The 18,900-nt window shown below is 43.3% G+C and overlaps 1 protein-coding gene across 1 annotated transcript in view; it reads right to left on the minus strand.

Moving 5' to 3' along the window:
* WDFY3 (WD repeat and FYVE domain containing 3) overlaps positions 1 to 15,638 on the minus strand; it is a 36,071-nt gene extending 20,433 nt beyond the window's left edge. The window contains exons 1-11 of the mRNA XM_015415624.1: positions 15,496 to 15,638; positions 14,765 to 14,885; positions 14,113 to 14,198; positions 11,869 to 11,949; positions 9,243 to 9,297; positions 8,862 to 8,981; positions 7,456 to 7,573; positions 4,950 to 5,056; positions 3,438 to 3,591; positions 3,090 to 3,181; positions 2,457 to 2,669 (exon numbers count right to left, since the gene is read on the minus strand). Coding sequence (XP_015271110.1) covers positions 2,457 to 2,669; positions 3,090 to 3,181; positions 3,438 to 3,591; positions 4,950 to 5,056; positions 7,456 to 7,573; positions 8,862 to 8,981; positions 9,243 to 9,297; positions 11,869 to 11,949; positions 14,113 to 14,198; positions 14,765 to 14,885; positions 15,496 to 15,635 — 1,287 coding nt within the window. The 5' untranslated portion in view covers positions 15,636 to 15,638. The remainder of the gene's footprint in view (positions 1 to 2,456; positions 2,670 to 3,089; positions 3,182 to 3,437; positions 3,592 to 4,949; positions 5,057 to 7,455; positions 7,574 to 8,861; positions 8,982 to 9,242; positions 9,298 to 11,868; positions 11,950 to 14,112; positions 14,199 to 14,764; positions 14,886 to 15,495) is intronic.
* Between the last annotated feature and the right edge of the window lie 3,262 nt (positions 15,639 to 18,900).

Genomic DNA, 18,900 nt, shown 5'->3' on the forward strand with positions numbered 1-18,900 from the left:
CCCCCCCCCCCCGCCCTAGAAATACAGGTATTTACATGGCCATCTGTTCAAAACCTACACTGGCATGTGTGGGAGAGAAATCTTCCGCCACCAGATCATGTGACAACACAGGTCCAGGATGAGCATCCTTGGTCATCTTCCGGCTCTCACAGCTGACATTCCAATTCACAGCAGCTTTCTCCCAGCTCTGCCTTGGTCGTGATAGGGGATGCGCAGATGTCTGCTAGTTTGGCTGACTTCCCATTCACCAGTGGTTATCAGCTACCTGATTAATCAGTAGGCTCTCTTTGCAACCTGCTGTGCGCATTTGCAGGAACAGCCTACCTGGAGCCATCACAAGCCGACTCCCAGCTGACGAGAGATCAGCTGGAAGTCAGCTTCTGATCTCCTGTTGGCTTGGGGAGCAAAGGAGAGACACAAGCTCTTTCTCTCCTCTCCTTTGCAATGGAGAGCTCAAAAGCCCTGCTTCTGCTCCACCCTTCTCTCTTCTCTCCCTTTTGCAATGCAGAGATCTAAGGCATTGCTTCCATCCCTCACCAGCCTGGAGAGAAGGGAAAAGAAACCAGCTATTTCTCCTCTCCCTTTTGCAACTTCACTTTCTACCTATTTTGCTGAGGGTGGGGTGCTGGATTAGAATCCAACTCACATCTGATCCCTCCATCAGCTGTGATTTGGGTTCTGATGCAACAGTTAGCGTCCAACTTGTTTACCAGCTGTTCAGATTGCTCAGTTAAGCCTAACATATCCCTGATTGGCTTGCAGTCTGATCATGAGGGCTGAACAAGGCAAGTCCGACAGCTGAACAGGTTCACTGAGAGATTTTTGGCATCCCTAGTCGTGATACCATAAGATACTACGAGATTCAAAGCACTCATAAGAACATAAGAACACAAGAGAAGCCAATGCTGGATCAGGCCAATGGCTCATCCAGTCCAACACTCTTGTCACACAGTGGCCAAAAATACCAGGTGCCATCGGGAGGTCCACCAGTGGGGCCAGGACACCAGAAGCCCTCCCACTGTTCCCCCCCCCCCAAGCACCAAGAATACAGAGCATCACTTGCCCCAGACTGAGAGTTCCTATCTATACCTTGTGGCTAATTCAGCCACTCCTTCTGTCTCGTCCGTCCCCTCCCAGCTTGGGAGGACGGAAAGAGAACCTGCCACCAGAAAAGTTTCCATTAACATGTCCTGGGTGGCCTCTCTAAGCACATTCTTTCTCTTTCTCTCCATCTATGCTCCACCATCTGGTCAAACACATTTGCCACATTATACTCATTGGCCAGCTTACTTCCTTCTGTTACTATACAATTGCATGTGCTTTGAGACGGCATCTCCTCCCCCACCCCCAAGCTATGGTCAAGAGACCATGACACCTCAGACTTAACTTAAGCAGGGGAAACGTAGATCTCTTAAAAGTACAACTAAACATTATATGTTTATGGAAATATTTCTTATCTTGCTCTCTCACATTAAAATAACTAGCGGGCAAACCAGAAAAATCCAATAAAAACATAAATGATAAAACCAGTCATAAAACCATATTTCACAGTGATAGCCCTCATATGTGATTAAAATAATGGATGAGGAGGACAGACTTCACCCGATACCTAAAAGATGTTAGTGGTGATGGCCAGGTGAATCTGAGTACAGGTGAACTTTCACCATCAGGGCGCTGACTAGTGTTCCCTCTAAGCTGAGTTAGTGTGAGCTAGCTCAGTTTTTCAGCCTCCAGCTCACAGATTTTTGTCTTCGCTCGGGAAGGATGACTCCAGAGCCAACTAATTTATGCAGTAGCCAAATCGCTTGCTCACAAATTTCATGCCAGTAGCTCACAGAGTAGAATTTTTGCTCACAAGACTCCACAGCTTAGAGGGAACATTGGCGCCGACCCAGAGTCCTCTCTCCAGTAGCCAGCTGCCTACCTTCAGAAGGAAGAAGAATCTGGAGAAGAGTCTCTGGCACACATCTTAATCTGCAGGCAGGCACACATGGGCGTAAGTGGTCTTTAAGAACCTCTCATCCCAGAGTGCTTATTAGGGATGGGCATGAACCTAAACTGAATCCCAAACCAAACCAAAAATGCCCAAACCAGCCAGTTTGGGTCCCCCTTTCTCCTGCAGCCGGGAGGAAGGGGAGGGGGAATCATCCAGGAAGGGTAAAACGGCTGCCAACCATTTCAGTGGTCTGCTTCACTTCCCCCCACTTCCAAGAAGGGGGAAACAAAACCCACAGGTGAAATGGCTTGGAGCCATTTAAACCTAACAGATCAGCTGCAGACCCACACAATTATCCCCAGTTATCAATCTGGCTGCCATATTCTGGATCAGATGAAGTCTGTAAATTGACTTCAAGGGAAACCCCACAAGCAAAGTCTTACAGTAGTCAAGCTTGGGAATGGTCATATATTGATTTTGTTGTGTGGTCTCAAACAAATCCAAACTGAAACACCATTACCTGTTTAGGGATCTGTCCAAAGTTATTAATGAATCCTATGGTGGCTGTTTCTTTTAAGGGATCGTTTATGTTGTATATGTCCACTTGCCCCTCATAGAAAAGATGATGGAAGACATTGACAGCCTCTACGGCAGCAGGTCCTTGCTGTTTATAGCCAAAGATTAAGTCAATCCACTCATGTAGGTGTGCACTCACAAAATCGCATTCCAAAGCCTGTAATTTAAAATAGGTACGTTAAATCAAGCATTACCTGTTAGTGCTTTAGAGCAGGGTGGCTGAAACGCAGAATATCTTAATCAAATAGTACAAATTTCACAGCTGGTACTGGCTGGAATCCAAAATTGCCCTTGGGCAAACAGAACGAACTCCTGTGTGTGGGGAGGTGGAGCTAGGATGCAATTTCCCACTCAAGATGCAGATTACTGCACCAAGTCCCTAATCCTCAGAGAAGCCTGGCAGGGAGGCACAGGTAGCTGGGGGGGGGGGCATATTCTGTGCGTGGAGAGCCAATCAGTTTATTGGTCCAACTCACTGTAGCCAAGGCTAATACCAGGCAGAAAAGTACCATTATGTCTTTGCACAAATACAAACTCAAGATCTGGATCAAGGAATGTGATGAACAGGGTATATTACCTCCCGATGGACTCTGATAAATTCACGGGGATCGCCTTTAGCCCACGGGGGGAGTATTACATCCCCAAGTTTAGTGCCATTCTGCTTGCAACCTATAAAACAAAACACAGATTTTTAGTAAAGCAGAATTTGCTGCAATTATGGGCATGTCTGAATGGGACTCTGAACTATTGAGTATGCAGTTCAAGCAAGTATTCCATCTCTGATGTTAAGTCTTGTATGTATGCTCTCCTGTTAAAGTTGTATGATATATCATTATTAAACGCATGTAATGAAGTTATAACCATCTTTCAGCAACGTGTGAGTCAGAAAAGGAACAGTAATGAGATCAGAAGCAACTTTCCCCACCTAGATCAAAGTTGTTGGAATTGAGCAATAACTCTGGGAGGTAGAAAAATTCTGGGATGAGCTCCTTGACGTCCGCCATGTTGTGCTTGGATGCAGAGTACCAGGCCTCACGCACGCTGTGAAACATTCTATCAGCCAGGTCAAAGTGGCCGCCCTTTGGAACAAAAGGAGAAACAATTTCATTACACTGTGGGCACTGCCTGTGCCACTCATATGGGGCCGTGGCATGTTGAGAATTAGATATTTTGATGGAAAAATTATCAGGAATCCCATGCTTATTTGTTTCAAAGACTTCACTGAGGTCAGGCCATGGCTCAATGGTAGAGAACCTGCTTTGCATGCAGGAAGTCCCCAGTTAAATCCTTGGCATCTCCAGTTAAAACTCCCTGGTTCAGTTCTTGGCACCTCCAATAACACATGATGTGAAAGATCTCTAATCTAAGACCCTGTAGAGCTGCTACCAGTCAGGACAGACAATGCAGACCTTGGCTGACAAAAGGTCTGATACAGGGTTTGCCACCATTTTAAGTTAATTCATATAAGTTTGTCAAATCAGAATACTTCGCAACGCAGCATGCAAAAAGCCAAGAAAATGCATCTACTGAACTGTTCAAATGCTTTCCCAAAAGCTTATCGTCAGAGGTATTTGGTGTTTTAACGAAGATTGTAACTTTGATTTGGTTCAAACAAGAGGCTGCTACATAAGACCACCTTACCCCTGTAAGATCTCTACTGCTATTTTTATTATTAATTTATTTATTTATTTGTATTTATACCACCCCTTCCCACAAGCGGGCAACAACATTTCATTTATACAACATATATTTGATTAATACAATAAAATTTAAACATCATAATAAATATTAAAATGGTGGTCACAGCTGATAGCAAAAGAAAATTTCTCTGGCTGTGGGAGCTTCTCGGCCCATAATGAAATATAATAATGGTCAGCAGGAGGCCATATAGGGACATCCGCTGCCTCAGCCAAAAGCCTGGCGGAAGAGCTCCGTCTTGCAGGCCCTGTGGAATTGAAGAAGATCCCGCAGGACCCTGATCTCAACTGGGAGCATGTGCCAGCAGGCAGGGGCCAGGGCAGAGAAGGCCCTGGTCCTGGTTGAGGCAAGATGGATGGCTTTGGGCCCGGGACTACCAGGAGATGTTGATCCTACTGCTAATGCCATGCTTAAATGCCATGCTTAAATTCTATAAAGGTGGCCATGTTAGCCTGCTGCAGTAGCACCTTAAAGACTAACAAAATACGTGGCACTGCTCACTTCTTCAAGGACAATATGGCCTACTCAGACAGGCAGGGGCTCGCTAGGGTTTCAGTCAGAGGTCTTTCCCATCACTTACTCTTACTACCTGGTCCTTTCAACTAGAGAGGCCAGGAATTGCACTTGGGACCTTCAGGATATGAAGCAGATGCTCTTACCACTGAGCCACAGCCACTAACGTCACACAGTGGGTCTGACAGACAACGGGGGACAAAGGTTTCAAAAGTGCATGTCATACCTGCAGCCTTAAAAATATCTGTGTGAAGGGCTCCATTCGCACAAGATATGAAGCTACTATCATTGCGGATGAATAGTGTGTGCCATAATGATATGCTGGAGTTTCACCTGAAAGGGGGGGGAAAGGAATGCAGTAATTGAAAAGGAAATGCCCACAAATAAGGTCATACCCAATGAATTCATTTCTTTTTTAAAAGTGCAGAATTGTGACAATAAGACACTGAAAGCTAATTACATTTTTATTATTCAACACTGCAACCGCTTACATTTGGGAGCAATCCATTAACTGGTGATCAAGGAATTTGCCTAGCAAAGTAACAAATATAGCAACTCCTAGGACATTTTTATAAATTTTTCAAGCCGTACTTCAAATTAGCCACAGTGTGTTCCACTGAACACATGGCTTCCTTAGCACCTTTTATCATCTCTTTTGGTTTCTTTAGCATCTTTATCAAGTGATTTTGTGTTGAAACGTTTCCACAAATCGCTGGAAGCCACCAGGCTTCTACAGGTTTATTAAGTTAATTTACTGCAGAGGTTCCTCAACTGAATCATAAGACAGAACTCCTTAAGTAAACAATAAACCTGTTCTCATCTCCCCAGCTAGCAAAACAGAGACTGCCTGGGTTGGATGTGCAGCCGTGAGTAAATCAGATCAAAGGGGAAAAGCGACAGAGCAAGTTGGCCCAGGATAACAATAGCAGACAGCTGAATCACCAGAAATTGCTGCAGACTAAACGAATCAGCTGCAGCCCAGCTCATTATCAGCCTGTGACGCAGTTTAAGATCCCCGCAAAAAAGGAAGAGACTCAATTAAAAACAGAACAAAGGGCTGTCCCATTGGCTCTTAGATCTGCAAGAACAAGACAGTGGCGTGTCATAACACCTGAGGCCTACCAAGAAGGACATTTCTAAGCCTTCTTCGGGAGACCTGACTCACTCCTTACAGCAGCAGCCTACAGTGGGCAGCATGGTATCTACAAGGGAGTAACACCCAATTTCCAAGGTGTGTCAATCCAACGGTACCACAACTACTTATAGGTCAGGCTATCTTTTAAAGAAAAGGAGGAAGAGGAAAAGAGAGGGAGGCACAGATGGAATGGAAAGAATGAGCGCCTTTATTTTTCTGCAGAAGAATTAACTGCATATAAGGGAGTTTCTCTTGCCTAACAAGCCATGCCTGCTCAAATGCCACCTCCTTTACATGGCTTTTATGGGCAAAGGATCCCCACCCCCGCCCCATACCATCTATCTAGAAATGGACTAGGTGTTACATATAGTTAAACATATGTTTAACTAAAAGTGGTCCTTATGAGGCACAGAGCTTTGGGTTGCAAACTGATCCTGCACCTGAAAAGTTTTAAGGTCACTGATGTGGAGGAACGCAGACTCAGGACATCCTGCTCACTTTCTTAAGAATAGCAAAAATGAACCAAAAAAAAGGGCAGGGGAAAATTCAACTAAGAACCAGGTAACCAAAAAGGTTGGGGAAAGAAAGAAAATCCTCATCTATGGAAATATCCATGTCGAATACAAAAAAGGTTAAAATTATACACACATATGGGGAAGGTAACCTATGTAACCAAAATGGATGGATTTCGATGTAGTTTTTAAGATTTACAATCTGAAGTTTTTGTGAATTAATATAATTTTAGTTTTTCATAACTGACACTGATATGTCCATAGACAAGGTTTTTCTTCTTTCTCTCTCTCCCCCCCCCCATCTTTTCAGCTACCCACTCTCTAAGAATGCTTGAAGAAGCTAGAAGCTATATCATAGTTCAGGTGAGAATAACACACAAGGACAATTGTAGCTGCAGTTAACACAGTGCAGGGTGACATTCCACATTTCCTTTGGGAACAGAGGTGTATAGCTTAATAGGATACCTTCAGCTGAATACGGAAAATCTTTACCTAGTCCAATTTTCAAATACTCCACAACTGACAACTAACAATTCTTTGCCCATCTGTATGCAGGTACCCTGCATGCAGGTGCAATATATATCATATGCAGTCTTATAATAATTCTTTGCCCATCTGTATACAGGTACCCTGTATGCAGGTGGTCTATATATCACGTGCAATATATATCATATGCAGTCTTATAAATTTTTGCTATTTTACGCGGTGACAAATGCCATTGATATAGCATAGCCCTATGAGGAAAGGCTGAGGGAGTTGGGAATGTTTAGTCTGGACTACTCACTTCTCCCTAGAATGCCTGCGCAGTAAGAGAGATACTTGGCCTTGATACAGCTGCACAGATACATTAGGAAAAAGATTATGGGAAGGTAGTGGCAAAAGTCTTATCTTGTGCAGATACCGACACTGATCTCTCTTATGTGTATTGCATGCGTACGGGAGAACAGTTGAAGCTGAAAAGGTCCTCTGGCTAATGGCTATAGTAATTTGTAGGCTGTGTTCTAAGGTCTTTACAATCAAGGCAATTAGCCCTACACTATTAGGCAGAGTCACATCCTTCACACCCTTATGCACAATGGACTTACCATTAGGATCTTCCCAGTCTTTGTAGCGCTTCTTATACTGAGCTAACCTTTCCTCGGTCTGTGCTCCCATTGGTTTAGCCAGGGTTCTGAACGTCTTGGGATTGGTAAGGTCCAGCTCCTTTAAGCCAAGCAAAAAGGAAAGTCCATTCTCAAGAGCATTTTTCATTGATTCAAACTGTCCTAACAATGAAACATATTTGTGACTCACCTATTTACTACTTCTAGATCTTGACGTTTAAAAAAAACACCTTTGCGATCTAACTGCTCCAACAAACTAAGATAACCTCCCCCTATTGGGGCAGACATTTTAGTCTCACTGCTTACAAACCACTGCCAGTCTACCCAAGTCTCTGCCTTGAACTGCACATCCACATTTCACATCTAGGCACGATAACATTTAGACGGCCATCAGGAGCACGGTTCCTAATGCCTGCCAGTCTCCAAGCCCAATGGGAAGTGATTTGGAAAAATTCATCTCAAACGATGCAATAATTTCTTCATGATTACCTCACTTGGATCCAGTGTTCCCTCTAAGCTGAGTTAGTGTGAGCAAGTTCACAGTTTTTTAGCCTCCAGCTCACAGATTTTTGTCTTAGGAGGAGGAGGAGGAGAGGAGATTGGATTTATACCCCGCCCTACACTACCCGAAGGAGTCTCAGAGCAGCTTACAAACTCCTTTCCCTTCCCCTCCCCACAACAGACACCCTGTGAGGTGGGTGGGGCTGAGAGAACTCTGACACAAACTGCTCTTTTTCAAGGACAGCTGTGCCAGAGCCTGTGACTGACCCAAGGTCACATCAGGAGGTGCAGGTGGAGGAGTGGGGAATCAAACCCGGTTCTCCCAGATTAGAGTCCGCACACTTAACCACTACACCAAACTGGCTGGAAGGATGGCACTAGGGCAAACTAATGTATGCAGTAGCCAAATCGCTCGCTCACAACTGTAATGACAGTACCTCACAAAGTAGAATTTTTGCTCACAAGACTCCACAGCTTAGAGGGAGCATTGTTTGGATCCACCGGCCCCTTCAAAGAGCTTATATCATGAATGTATGAATGAACTTCTCATCTAGTCAAATAAACTTAAATAAATAATTAAAAATAAATCTAGTCAAATGTTAAGCCTCTAATTTCAACATATAATTCGACATCAGTGGTGTTAAGAGACTTCTCAAAACAAAATGGAGGTCAGGGCTGATTTTTAGATTTTACTTTTATATATTATATTATTATATTATATTATTAGATGTTAGCATCATGCTTTTAGCCAACTAATTAAGCATTTTTCCAGGCCTAATTTGGGCTAGTTTTAAATGCTGGAATTTTAGTCTTCCCAAAAACAGATTTTATAAATGCCGAACCTTACTGACAAGATCAAGTATAAAAACAGATAATTTTGTGTTTACCTCTGAATCATAGTCTGCAAGAATCCACGGGAAAACAGGATACTGCATGAGGTCATTATAGGATCGGCCAGCCAAAGTGTTTAAATGCATCAAGTACTGGAAATTACTGATTTCACCTCTCTTTGTAGAGATTTAAAAAAGAAGAAAACAAAAACAGCATTTCAATTCATTTTCTAATAAGGAAACTTACAATGTCTAAATCGTTATTATTTTAAAGTGCTCTGGTGAGGCTGCTTTCCGGTCTATCTAATTTTTAGGAAGTTGTCTACTTCTTAACAAAATATGGAAACCAGAAATGTGGCAGAGCATTTGGACACAAGAATTCATGCACACATACTCTACTTCTCCTACCTAGGAAACTAAGATACGTCTTCTACTTACCTCCCACCTTTGTGTGACAGATTTCTCTCCAACTAGGGTGCTCAGCAAGCCAGACCTAAGAAAAATGAGAAAGAGTAAGTATTTCCGCAATAGATACATGCAAGTTAATATATGTAAAGTGGTTTTTTCCTTCATTTTAATCCATTAAATTACAGCTGTTACTGTATTTATGTTCCCTAAAGATACATCACACCAATTTATTGTAACACCAGGACTACATATGTACGTTAACAAAGGATACTATCATCAATTCCACAAATAAGAAGGGTACATCTGCCCATCAATATCTGTTTTTGATATATTTACTTCCTTCACTGTTTTCCCCTGGAATGAAACTGTGTTTAATCTGTTATTGTATCCTAATAAAATGTTTTGGGGGGAAAATTACAGCTGTTACTGTATCTATGTTCCCTAAAGATATATTACACCAATTTATTGTAACACCAGCACTACATATGTACGTTAACAAAGGATACTATCATCATTCCACAAATAAGAAGGGTACATCTGCCCATCAATATCAGTTTTTGATATATTTACTTCCTTCACTGTTTTCCCCTGGAATGAAACCCAAACAAATGGTGACCATATAAACCAAGCTTGTTATTCCAGTTTGGTCCTTGCATCTGTCAAACACCTTTTATTATGCTTATGCTAATTTGCTGCTCACCCTCTACCTGTATGTATGGACTGGCAACTTCCATTTCAATGTATCTGAAGAACTGTGTGCGTGCACACGAGAGCTTACACCCTGAATAAAACTTTGTTGGTCTTCAAGGTGCCACTGGATTCGAACTTTTTTCAACAAAGAATGCGTCACTATACAAATCTATTAAACCATATCCTTCATAGTTAACATATTCACTTCCGAATCTAGATGCTCCAATGCCCCCCATGGGGCTCCCATACAAACAGGGGTTCTCCATTTGTTTCAGTGAGCGTCACTGTAGAGCAGCAGAAAAAGTTTGGTAAGGGGAAACCCATATCCAAATCTTCATCTAGCCATTAAAGAAACTCACTTTGAAAAAGCAACGTCCTTCCAGGTGCTTTGCAAATGAGGCCATGCTTGTGTGGATTTCCCATTGTTGCTGCAGTTGCTGTTACAGCGCCGCAGCAAGGAGGCTTCCACACGTCTGGTTTCCCCGCAGCGTCCCTGCATCAGTCCCCCAGCAGCGACCATTCCCCCACCAGGTTCTCTGAATTCCCAGCATTCTTTTTTTTTTTTAAAGTAAGCCTCTAATTACTTTAATTGCAAAGATACACTTTCCCCCTTATATCTCTGCAACAAAAAGGGGTAGACTTACTCTTAAAAAAAATGAAATCTGAGAATTCAGAGAACCTAATTGCCGAGTGAAAAACAAAAGACGTAACTAGGCGGCTGGGAGAGGAAATGTCTGCCTTGGGGAGAAGAGCAGAGAAAAACTCAAATTTTCTCATCAGCATCACAGCCATCCAGGCTTTGCTGTAATCTTTCCCAAAACTGGAGAAAAGACTGGAGAAAAGTTGGAGGAAACCTGGGAGGTGCATCAAATGCTGTGGAAAAGCAGAAAAAAGCAAAACAAAACCCACTTCCCAATAGCATCGAACTTGGGGAAAATAAGCCATGGGAAAAAGGCCTTACTACCATCAAAGGCCTGTTGGAGAAAACAGCTAGGTAACGTCATAAATGCCCTTCCCTTCGTTCACTGAGCAGGGAAACACGTGGCTAGAAAGGAGGAGGAGGAGGAAGAAGAAGACGAAGAAGAAGAGTTGGATTTATACCCTGCCCTTCACTCAGAGTCTCAGAGTAGCTTACAGTCTCCTTCCCTTCCTCTCCCCACAACAGACACCCTGTGAGGTAGGTGGGGCTGAGAGAGCTCTCTCGAGAACTGTGCTTGAGAGAACAGCTCTGAAAGAACTTATGACTGACCCAAGGTCACCCAGCTGGCTGCAAGTGAAGGAGTGGGGAGTAAATCGAGTTCTCCAAATTAGAACCCGCTGCTCAGACCACTACAGCTGCCCTGAGCCCGTTGGGGAGGGCGGGGTACAAATCTAATAAATAAATAAATAAATAAACCAAATTGGCCCTCAATTATTTCTTCATGCGACCACCAAAGGCATGGAGGAATTCTGCTGTTTCACTGTTTTCCTTGGCTTTTGCATTTTTCATTGTTTGTTTTAATATTTTAAATAAATGATGAGTGCACCGACAGAAAGGCAATATTTAAAATATAGTTGAAAACAGAAGCAGCACATCTGGAGTCATTCTCAATACTGAACAGAACGGGGGAGTCCCTCCTTATTCGGTGGTTCCTTCTGAATACTGGAACTCTCTGGAGCTTTGCAACAGGGCCCCAGGCTTTTTAAATTTATGGGAATCCCTTTTCCAGGAGCGCTGTCCAAAATTAATATATTCCTTCTGTAAAGGAACAGCACAACCAACAGACCTCGAGGAGATTGTGACAAATTAGAATTGTATGTATATTTCTGCTTTCCTTATTCTTCAACTCCCCTTTATTTACTACTCAGGGAAATACATGTTTTATATGTGGGCTCAACATTTTCAATATTTGGATAAAGCAGATGACCGATTAGAACAGTTATTCACTTCCAAACCCAATGCATAAAATGAAGCACAAATGCTCACCCCTGTTCTACACTGGTGTTGGGTCGCTGTCCGGACACAGATTCTGAGCTGTCGGTTAAAGATGGAACGACAGCCAAAAACCTTTTCAAAAATTAAGAGCATAACGGTAAGAGGGGAAAAAAAATACATGTTCCAATTAGACTCTGACTGTGTTCAGACATCAGAAAAGCATCAATTGAACTCCAACCGCGCATCAGTACAGTTTCTGCTGTGCTTATGCATACGTTGTGCCCCATCCCCTAGTCTGATCAAGGCTGCGGCTGAGTGACACAGCATCGTCTTGGCATGCAGAAGGTCCCAGGTTCAATCCTTGGCATCTCCAGTTAAATGGATCCGGTAGGAGGTGACCTTTACCTGAGATCCTGAGAAAGCCACTGCCAGCAGGCAAGCAGGGTGGGACCTAGCGGCAGCAGGGTAAGCCTACACCAGCACATCTGCATAATTGCCAGCAACATGGTGACAACGCTGAGATACTGGCGTAGGCCTCCTCTGCTGCTGCTGGTAAATCCCCACTGACAGGCAGCTGATTGGCAGCGGGGGGCAGTTGGGGGACAGTTTTTGCACACAGGACACCACAGCTTAGGGAGAACATATCCCACATCTCTGGTCGGTGCTGGAAGAAGGAGGGTGGCCACCAGCCAGCAAGGAACAGATGATATGTCTGAGAAACTCCTTATCCTTGAAGCATGGACGGCTTCAAAAGGGAATTAGATAAACACATGGAGCAGAGGTCCATCAGTGGCTATTAGCCACAAGGTATAGATAGGGACTCTGGGCCAAGCGATGCTCCGTCTTCTTGGTGCTTGGGGGGGTCAACAGTGGGAGGGCTTCTAATGTCCTGGCCCCACTGGTGGACCTCCTGATGGCACTGGTATTTCTGGCCACTGTGTGACACAGAGTGTTGGACTGGATGGGCCTTTGGCCTGATCCAGCATTGGCATCTCTTAAGTTCTTATGACACCCCCCCACCTCCAGTACGAATACAGCAATCCTAGTCAGAGTCGATGACACTGACCTTTATGGATCAATGTACTGATTCGGTATGAAGGCAACTTCACGTGCTCAAGCCTCAGTATGCTGAGATGCTCCAATGAGGGCTCCTTGGTAAACTGGAGTTTGCTTTCCCCCACAGAATTCCAAACCTGGGTTAAATCTCAGTCTAGAATCCCAGACTGTGTGGCGTAAACAAGCTCCAATTCACTGAGACTCCTGTATTTGGGTATCCCATTGAATTGGAGCTTGATCGCGTCACTGTGTTTATTTATTTTAATCATTTTACCCCACCTTCTTGGCTCAAGGCAGTATTTGCATCAAGATTCATATCAAACACTGTGGCATAAAGCAGACAAGGAGCAAGTGGCAAATGCGAGTACAGCGGGCATTTATGCCACAATGGCGTTTAACCGCAGGGTGCTATGAGATCTGAATGTAGTCTAATATGGCGGCTACTGCCAATTACTTAACGCATAGATTAGATCATTGTTCCTGTTTTCATTTGTTACATATATACTTTGTACTGCAAAAAAAGCAGTAAAATGTACACTTCAGTCATAAGATCTGGTGTTATCTAAACAGGGGGAGAGGCATGTGACCTGCTCATTACAAGTGAGAAACAAGTGCACATTTACTGAGAACACCTCAGGCTTTTCCACATTCCTGTTTTCCTTGTTTGTGTGTTCCTGCTGCTTCCGAGGGGGTGGTGGTGGTGGTTTCCAATTCCACAAGTGTTTTGCTCCGTCTAGTGGTTGATTTGATATTAGATCATTTTTTGGGTCCAGTATAAAAAACTTCAGCTAAAATTCAGTTTAAAGCCGGACATAAACCAATATCAAATTAACCACTACAGGGAGCAAAACACGTGCAGAACAGGAAAAAAAAACCCCCAAGCAATGGGAACACACAAAAGAGGAAAACGAGAATATGGAAAAGCACCTAGCCTACCCCATCCCACCCCCAACGTCTTCAGTCGGCCTAGACTAGAGCTTTTACTACCTGGAATAATACCCTCTGGAAAATATTTATATGCCTGATTACAGGGTTGGGGCTTAAACAGACTTTGCAATGGTTGGAGCAAACCATTATCTATTACTACCTTTTGCTGTCTATATTTGTATTCACTTACTGATCCATGGAAGGACCTATTATTTTAGGCCCTGTCTGCTGTGCTTCCTAGCCTGTTTGGGTTTTTTTGTCAGAATCGATACAATATTTACTGGGGGACAACTGTAAACCAGTTTATAATACCTTTGGTAGACTTTATTTCTAACTCCTTTCTGAAAAGCAAGAAGGTAGTTGCGTCCATCTCCCGAGAACACTTCAACAGCTATCGGCTGCAATGAAATAGCAAGTTATTAAAAAAGTTGTCGACAGCAAATTAGAAGGACTGCTGTGGGCTCCTACGGGGCCCAGAAGACTTTCTATTTTTTTTAATCTGTGGGATCGATTTGTGGCCTTCTTTGCTTGAACAATAGAATAGGTTTTTTCAATTATCTCTATTACCTCTGCCAATCTTTTTTATAAGAATGAAATTCACCGACTTCCAAATATACATATGTAAAATGCCGTCCGGATCACGTCTCATCTTCAACTGAATGAAACCCTTGTCAGCAGCGAATGTGTGTGAATTAAGATGTATATATGTTGTCCTCCCCTACCCCACAAAATCATTGTTAGTCCCTCGTAATATTGAGTAACTGTAAATCGCTCAGAGCCAGCAAGCTCTGCAGGATTGAGCGATCAATAAATTGAAAGATTATGATTATTATTATGATTCAAATATATAGATATCTATGTGTAGTAGCTTCTTCCACTTGAAGCACACAGGAAGGTGATTCCCAATGCCCAGATATTAAAAACTGCTTTCCCCAATAGAAAAATACAACAACAGTGACATCACCTGTAACAGATACCGTCTTTTGTGCACCTCCTTGATATCTTCATATGCAAAAATACTGCATGTTCTTTTCAGTTGACTCGGGCCCTGTCGTGCTCCCCTGGGTATAATGGGCTCATGCATACTGTAGAGAAGAGGATAAAATAAACATATATAATCTATGGGGATTTTCATTGTTACGAGTACAATTCAGGCACATCCTATGGTTGCCAATTCTGAGCTGGGAAATTCCTGGAGATTTAGGAGTGGAGCCTGGGTATAGTGCCATAAAGGGCAAGGTATAGTGCCATAAAGGACATCTTCTAAAGATGCCATTTTCTCCAGGGGAGCTGATCTCTAAAGTCTGGAGATAATTCTGGGAGATTTCCAGGCCCATTTGGAGGCTGGCAACCTTTCTATTACAGAGCTGGAACAGAAGTACACCACGGGCTGAGTAAAAATGTAAACCAAAGATTCTATGAAGCAATTCTAGTTTTTCTCACTAGTCTTTTACGGTCACGTTCATTATATTACCTTTAACCACAATGCTCAGTACGTTGCCATAATCATGCTATTGTAATTGGGACTAAGATCTGATGTCACATTGTTCTGCTTAGGTGCAATTTTGTCTTTCAGGCTGCAGCAACAGTAGGAATTGGAGATTTCTCATGTCTTTGATATCGTCTGATTTTCACAGACATTTTTTCTCTCCTGCCTTTTAAATAGGTTTGTCACCTCTTGACTAATCTACTCACTTTGGAGGCAGGGTCTCAATGTCCCGTATTTCCCTGGTGGCAGTCATTGTAAATCCGTCGATCACATAGAAGTGCTCTTTACCAAACAGAAGGAGCCCCTCACTGGTGTCTAAGCCTTGAACTCGTGCACAGCGGTACATGTGTTGAATCTGTAATAAAATCCACATAATTAAATAAACACATACTATTCCTTCATTAAAATTAAGTACTTAATAATAAGGGAGAACCCAAGCAATACCATTGGGACCTTGGACAAACCCCATGTTATGTGTGTGTGTGTGTGTTGCTTTTTAAACACAAAGAAAAAAAAATGCTAAACAAATTCAATTGCAACCCTCCCATTAAAAAGGTTTACATATAAGTTATGTCTATTTACCTCTGTGCTCTGATAAAGGGAAAAGATTAAACCACAGAAGCAAAAGATCTTATTTATGCCTTCCAAACAAACAAACACAAAAATGAAAAGGAAAGTAATTCTTCCAGTTCATGGAACACCTTTTCCGATTGTGACTTTCTTTTGTCAGCAGCACTGGGAGCTCTGCCTTTCATGTCACAAGGAACTTGGAAGCCACAATGACACTAACCAAGGTTGAATACAAAAGACAGCCAGTCACCGCAAGAGATCTATTTATAATATGCTTAATCTGACAGTCAAGAAGAGTCAACAGAATCTGAAGACTCTTTTTCCTCATCAGTGTCATGCTGATTCCTAGGAACCTACAATGCAAAGTCTTACCAAATTTTCATCTGCAATTCAAAGGAACTGAAAACTGATATAAATTACATTTGATTATCTGAAAACTGGTAATCTCCCTCCCATGTGTTTCCCCCTATGCCTGTAGATAAATAAACTGTGTAAAAGCTCATAAATAATGTTCATTTATAATAATACTTAAAAAATTAATCTCAGCACAGTCACACACATAACACAGAGGATTCGATTGTGAGAATGAGCTTTAGATAACAGCATGATAATAAATCAAAGTAGAGGATTAAACGTATCTTGATTCTTTCCATGCACTCAAAAGCTACCAAATTCATGGACTTTTTCAAATGGATTAAAGAACCTGTATGGGGACTGAATAAAAGAGCCTGCCAAGAAATGGATTTGGAGGCTGAATCTCAACTTGGGGCTGAATGATGGTTTATAATCATCATTATCTTTCTTATGAATTCTTAAAACGATGCACAATCTCAAAAGAAAAATTCAAATATGATTCAATACAGAAACAGCATTAAAGGAAATTAAAAAAAGAGACACTATATTTAAAAGCTTGCCCATCTAGCATTTTAATCAGCTAGTGTGGTGTAGTGGCTTTAAGAGCGGCAGACTAATCTGGAGAACTGTGTTTGATTCCCCACTCCTCCACATAAAGCCTGCTGAGTGACCTTGGGTCAGTCCCAGTTCTCTCAGGGCTCTCTCAGCCCCACCCACCTCACAAGGTAACTGTTGTGGGGAGAGGAAGGGAAGGTGATTGTAAGCCACTTTGGGACTCCTTAGGGTAGAGAAAAGTGGGGTATACAAAGCAACTCTTCTTTTTCTACCTGATTCAGCTAGTGTACTAGTAAGCAGTGTTCCCTCTAAGATGAGTTAATGTGAGCTAGCTCACAGTTTTTTAGCCTCTGGCTCACACATTTTTGTCTTAGCTCAGGAAGGATGGCTCCAGAGCAAACTAATTTATGCAGCAGCCAAATCACCTGCTCCCAACTTTAATGGCAGTAGCTCACAAAGTAGAATTTTTGCTCACAGGACTCCATAGCTTAGAGGGAGTTTTGCTAGTAAGGTAGGCTACTGTGCAGTGGGCTGCCTTGGGAAGCAAGTCCTATGTAAGTAGAGCCACCATATTCCCGCTGGATTAACGTTACAGCAGCACAAATGGAAACATACAAGTTAAGGAAGAATACTTTCATATAAATTGATACACACTTTACTAGTCACATTACCCTTTAAACTAAACTTACCATAAAATTGGATTTATATGAAAGCTTACACACACAGTAAGAAACAATATACCTTTCCTGAGGTGTTTACAGAGATACAGGAACTCGACTGAGGGGTGAATAATCTTAAACATTAATCTTTCTAATCCGCAGCCCTGGCACTGTATATTCTGAATGTCTTCAGTAGCACAAATCTTGGCCATCACTTTCTATAAAACTATCACTTGGCTGTAAGGGACAATGAGCCCTGACCTGGATAGCCCAGGCTAGGCCGATTTCTTCGGATCTTGGAAAGTAAGCAGGGTCGGCCTTGGGTTAGTACTTGGATGGGAGAATGCCAAGGAAGTCCAGGGTCTCTACGCAGAGGCAAGCAATGGCAAACCACCTCTGAATGTCTCTCTGCCTTGAAAACCCCGTGAGAGGCTGCCATGAATTGGCTGTGACTTGATGGCAAAAAAAAAGGGGGACCGCAAAAGCTTTCCATTCAGTGATTTAATGAGGGCTTTTTTTGTAGAAAAAGCCCAGCAGGAACTCATTAGCATGACACTCAATCTTCAATTTCCCTCTCCCTGCCCCAGCTCTCTGGCGCGCGCTTCGTCGTAGCCCTGCGCTTTCCATTCCCTCTAGCTAGCACCCTCGCGGGGACAGCCCCGCTGGCGAGACGCTTTTGCCCCTAACAAGCACGGGGGAATCTATTATTGCGCTGGAGTGCCAGGCAGCGGAAGAGTGATGGGGTGGTGGAAGGAAAGCGCCACTGAGCTCCGGCCGGTAAGCGAGTGCAGCCCATCGTCTGCCAGCCAGGGGGCGGGGTCCGGTCCCCGTAGGTATTTTTCTTTTTAAAAGGTTTTAATTAAGAAGAACTTCGATTGGTGCTTAATTTCGGGAAAGACCGTCTCTTTCCCCCGCCCTCGATAAGCTCTCTCTGGAAGTCAAGCCATCTGAGCAATCTGAATCATGTGGCAACAGTAGGGAAAGCAGAGGCACTTTGCTTTATAATTTCCTCCCGTGTCCACCGGACCGGGCACTGAAAGAAGATTCTGGGACCGAGTCCTTCTAGCACAAAGTTCTCTATTTTGAGAAAGGAGGGAGGTGAAACATGCTCTCAAAATACTAACAGAGCAGGCCTAAACAGGCCCCGCCCCGGCTGACCCTCGCCGCAGCGGCAGCCCCAAGACTGCGTGACCTGGCTGGAGAGAGCCTGCCCTTTGCCTGGATAAGTGCCTTCCCCCCGGCTTCCCGCCGAGGCAGCGTGCCTGGCGCCTGGTATATTTCCGGGCTTCGGACTCATCGTAGAACTGGAGAAGGAAACAGAATGGGAGAAAGGAATTGTTGGAAGAATACATGAATTGTCTAGCTAAACCAAGGGGGGTAGTCGTGTTAATCTGTCTGTCGCAGCAGAAAAGAGCAAAAGTCCAGGAGCACCTTAAAGACGAACAAAATTTGTGGCAGGGCAGGAGCTTTCGT

Source organism: Gekko japonicus, unplaced genomic scaffold (genome assembly GCF_001447785.1).
Source record: "Gekko japonicus isolate JY-2015 unplaced genomic scaffold, Gekko_japonicus_V1.1 scaffold2963, whole genome shotgun sequence".
Lineage (NCBI taxonomy): Eukaryota > Metazoa > Chordata > Lepidosauria > Squamata > Gekkonidae > Gekko > Gekko japonicus.